The 3,206-nt window shown below is 45.6% G+C and overlaps 1 protein-coding gene across 1 annotated transcript in view; it reads right to left on the bottom strand.

The window, feature by feature from the left end:
• Positions 1-814: 814 nt before the first annotated feature.
• Positions 815-3,206, bottom strand: part of LOC125488260 (MAM domain-containing glycosylphosphatidylinositol anchor protein 1-like) — a 58,027-nt gene continuing 55,635 nt past the window's right edge. Inside the window, exon 4 of the mRNA XM_048621189.1 lies at positions 815-994. Within this exon, the coding sequence (XP_048477146.1) occupies positions 815-994 (180 nt within the window). The remainder of the gene's footprint in view (positions 995-3,206) is intronic.

Genomic DNA, 3,206 nt, shown 5'->3' with positions numbered 1-3,206 from the left:
TAGGACAACCTGGAAGGAATATGCAGGGGTGCCACATGTAAAGGATGATAAAGCATGTGACTACAGCCTGCTGAAATCTGCCTTTGTGTCAGGACTCAAACCAGAGCTCGCTAAAATGCTGAAAATCACTAAATCAGATTGGGACCAAAGCGGGGCCAAATACTGTGAACTGGTTGACCGAGCCCACCAGCTCGACCAAGAAATGGGAGCTCAGGTGCGAGCCCTGCAGACAGGACAAGTAGGACAGACCCTCAGTGGGCCTGGAAAAACCCAGGACAGACACCCAGGGAAATGGCACGTCTGTGGGCAGGAGGGTCACTGGTCCAAGAATTGCTGGCACAGGGAGGGAAGGGCACAGCCCCACTAAGAGCCCTAAGGAAAGAGAAACCCCGGTGTCAGGAAATGATCCCGACCTCCTGGAACAGTTCAAAAGGCTGTCCATCCAACAGCAGCAGGACCTGCTGATTTTAACAAAAAAACTGAATGAGCCCGCCCCGTGCCCCTCTACGCTCCTACTGGCTTTATGCCAGCAGAGGGGAGATGGACCATACGTGACCATGAGAGTGGGAGATCGAGACATTGAGTGTCTCTTGGACACAGGAGCAGAATTAACATGCCTTCCCCGGAAGTAGGAAGCCAAGCTCCCGCTAGACGGGAAAATCGATCACACCCACAAAGGAATTCCACACTGCCAAGTCGGGTTTTAGAATTGTAGACTCCATCTTAAGAATGAAGACGTTGATAAATTGGTATTCCTCAGTGGATTTGTGTTTAAATTGTTGCTAATTGAATAATCTCTTTATTCTATTTGATTCTATCTCTCCTGGTGCGTGTATGTGAGTTTTCCCATGTTAAGTAGTGCTCCCCGCTCACTGCCACACCCTGTAGGAGTTTGAGAAATAAATCCTACTTCGGGTTTAACTTTACAAAGGTGTTGATGTAGACTTTCCAAGATCGGAATCCAGGAACAGAGGGAGTGGGGAATACGCAGCCACTGTTTAAAAAGGGGAAAAATTAAATTGCAAGCTATTAACGGGCAAGTGATGAAAACAGAGAGAGAGGTTTGCTTTCAGCCTACAGCAGGACACTAAAGAGAACCGGGTAACTAATTCTTATTAGCAACATTGTTCTTCACAGCCTGGAGTTACTTTAAACTGTATCTCAGTTTCAATTTGTCAGAAATCTGTCTTGAACAGTATAATGAGCTGTCTCTCTGCAAGCAAGAACTTATTTTCATGCAAATTGTGGTCAACAAGAGTTCTCAAAATATTAGTCCTAATTGATATAGGATCCTAAAATAAGTATATGATTGAAATATTACAGTCCATACCTCGAAGAAGAGTTTTATACCTACTCATCACAAAATCTATATCTAATCTAAACCCAGCTGCCTACTTTCCCAAGAAAGGTTTAGCCTTGCCTTAAGTCCTCAATCATTCGACAGATATAAACAAAAATTCAACAGAAATATAAACAATTGCAGGCAGTTCAATCGCAACAAATTTGTGTAATAGTCTTGCAGTCTAGATTTCCACCAATGTCTCTGAGGCCCAACATCAAGCACGGTCTGTAATGTCCATATTTCACTGTCATGTTTCTTGGAGGATTCAATCCTTTCCATCGCTTCAATCAGCTGTTCAGGCAGAGGAGGATCTGATATATAAACACAAGAATGTTTTGCGCAGTTTTTCTGTTAATTCATTGATGATGATACATGCTTGTGTAAACCCTGTGTGTCTCTGTCTGTCTGTACTGGCAGCTCAAATCCCTACGTTAATATCTTTATAACTGGTGATTAGACAATGTCCTCCTTTCCCTCTCTGAGCTTAATAAACAGAAAACTCTCTCCGTCTACTGCCTACCGTACAGGGTCAGATTTGCTCAGGAGTGACAAACTCACACAGATCACCAGTTCAACCCTCCTATTTACAAAAGGAGCGAGGTCCTTATTTCAGAGGGGAGATTCTGCTCAGGCCTCCCTCAGAAATGTGGAGCTGTATTTCCATTAAGACTGTTCTTTTCAGTAGGATCCCCGCAACCCCCAACCCTTCTCACTGCAGCCAGTTCCATACCCTCATATATAAAAGTCCAGACAGCTACTGGCCACCTGTCAGTAGAGAAGGTAAATGTGATGTTAGGATGCTGGGAGGGAAGAGTCCAGATGGGTAGGAGGTTTCAGTTCCAGGTAAATACGGTGCCAGTTGGGTACAGAGTATAGTACCAGGGGGCAGGATGCCAGATTACAAGGACCTAAGGTGTCAGGTAAGTAAGCTGTCGTTGGGGGAGGGGGAGGGGGTGTGGGAGGGTGGAAGGTGGGTGGAATGCCAAGTTGTGAGAGGGTAGGATGAGAGTGTGGAAGGTGGCAAGAGGCCAGGTAAGTGATGCAGTGTCTAAGATTGGTTGGGCTGAGTGAGAGAGATTGAGGATGGTGATTGGGTCCAAAGTTGGAGATGGTTATTGGGTGTTGAGTGGAGGGAAAGTGAAGATCAGGCCTTGGGGATATCAGGTCAGGTCTGGGGGAGTGTAGGTGAGATTGGGGCAATGTCGTTGGGAGGTATGTAAGGTATGTTTGGGTTCATTTAGACTATGTATTTAATAGTTGAACATTTCCTGAGTAACAATTCAATTGATTTCATTGGAACCCTCTGAATTCCACAGTTTAATTAATTTTGGAGTGTTCAGGTTGTGAAGGAATTACATAGAACATAGAACTGTGCAGCACAGGAATGGGCCCTATGGCCTACGAACATGACGCCAAATGAAACTAACCCCTTCTGCCTGCGCTTGGTCCAAATCCTTCTATTCCTTGCATATTCATGTACTTATCTAAAAGGCCCTTACACACTGCTAATGTATCAGCCTCGACAACACCACAGGCAGCTGGTCCCAGACTCTCACTGTGTGTGTGTGTGTGTGTGTGTGTGTGTGTGTGTCTCTGTGTGTGTGTATGTGTATGTGTATGTGTGTGTGTCTGCGTCTGTGTGCGTGTGTGTGTCTGTGTGTGTGTGTGGGTGTGCGTGTGTGTCTGTGTGTGAGTGTGCGTGTGTGTCTGTGTGTGAGTGTGTGTGAGTGTGTGAGTGTATGTGAGAGTGTGAGTATGTGTGTGTGAGTATGTGTGTGTGAGTGTGTGTGTGAGTGTGTGTGCATGTGAGTGTGTGTGTGAGTGTGTGAGTGTGTGTGTGTGTGAGAGTGTGTGTGAGTGTGTG

The sequence above is a fragment of the Rhincodon typus genome, unplaced genomic scaffold (assembly GCF_021869965.1).
Source record: "Rhincodon typus isolate 14 unplaced genomic scaffold, sRhiTyp1.1 hic_rhity00000094, whole genome shotgun sequence".
NCBI lineage: Eukaryota > Metazoa > Chordata > Chondrichthyes > Orectolobiformes > Rhincodontidae > Rhincodon > Rhincodon typus.
Note: the sequence above shows the minus strand (reverse complement) of the source record. Positions and strands in the feature narration are given on the sequence as shown.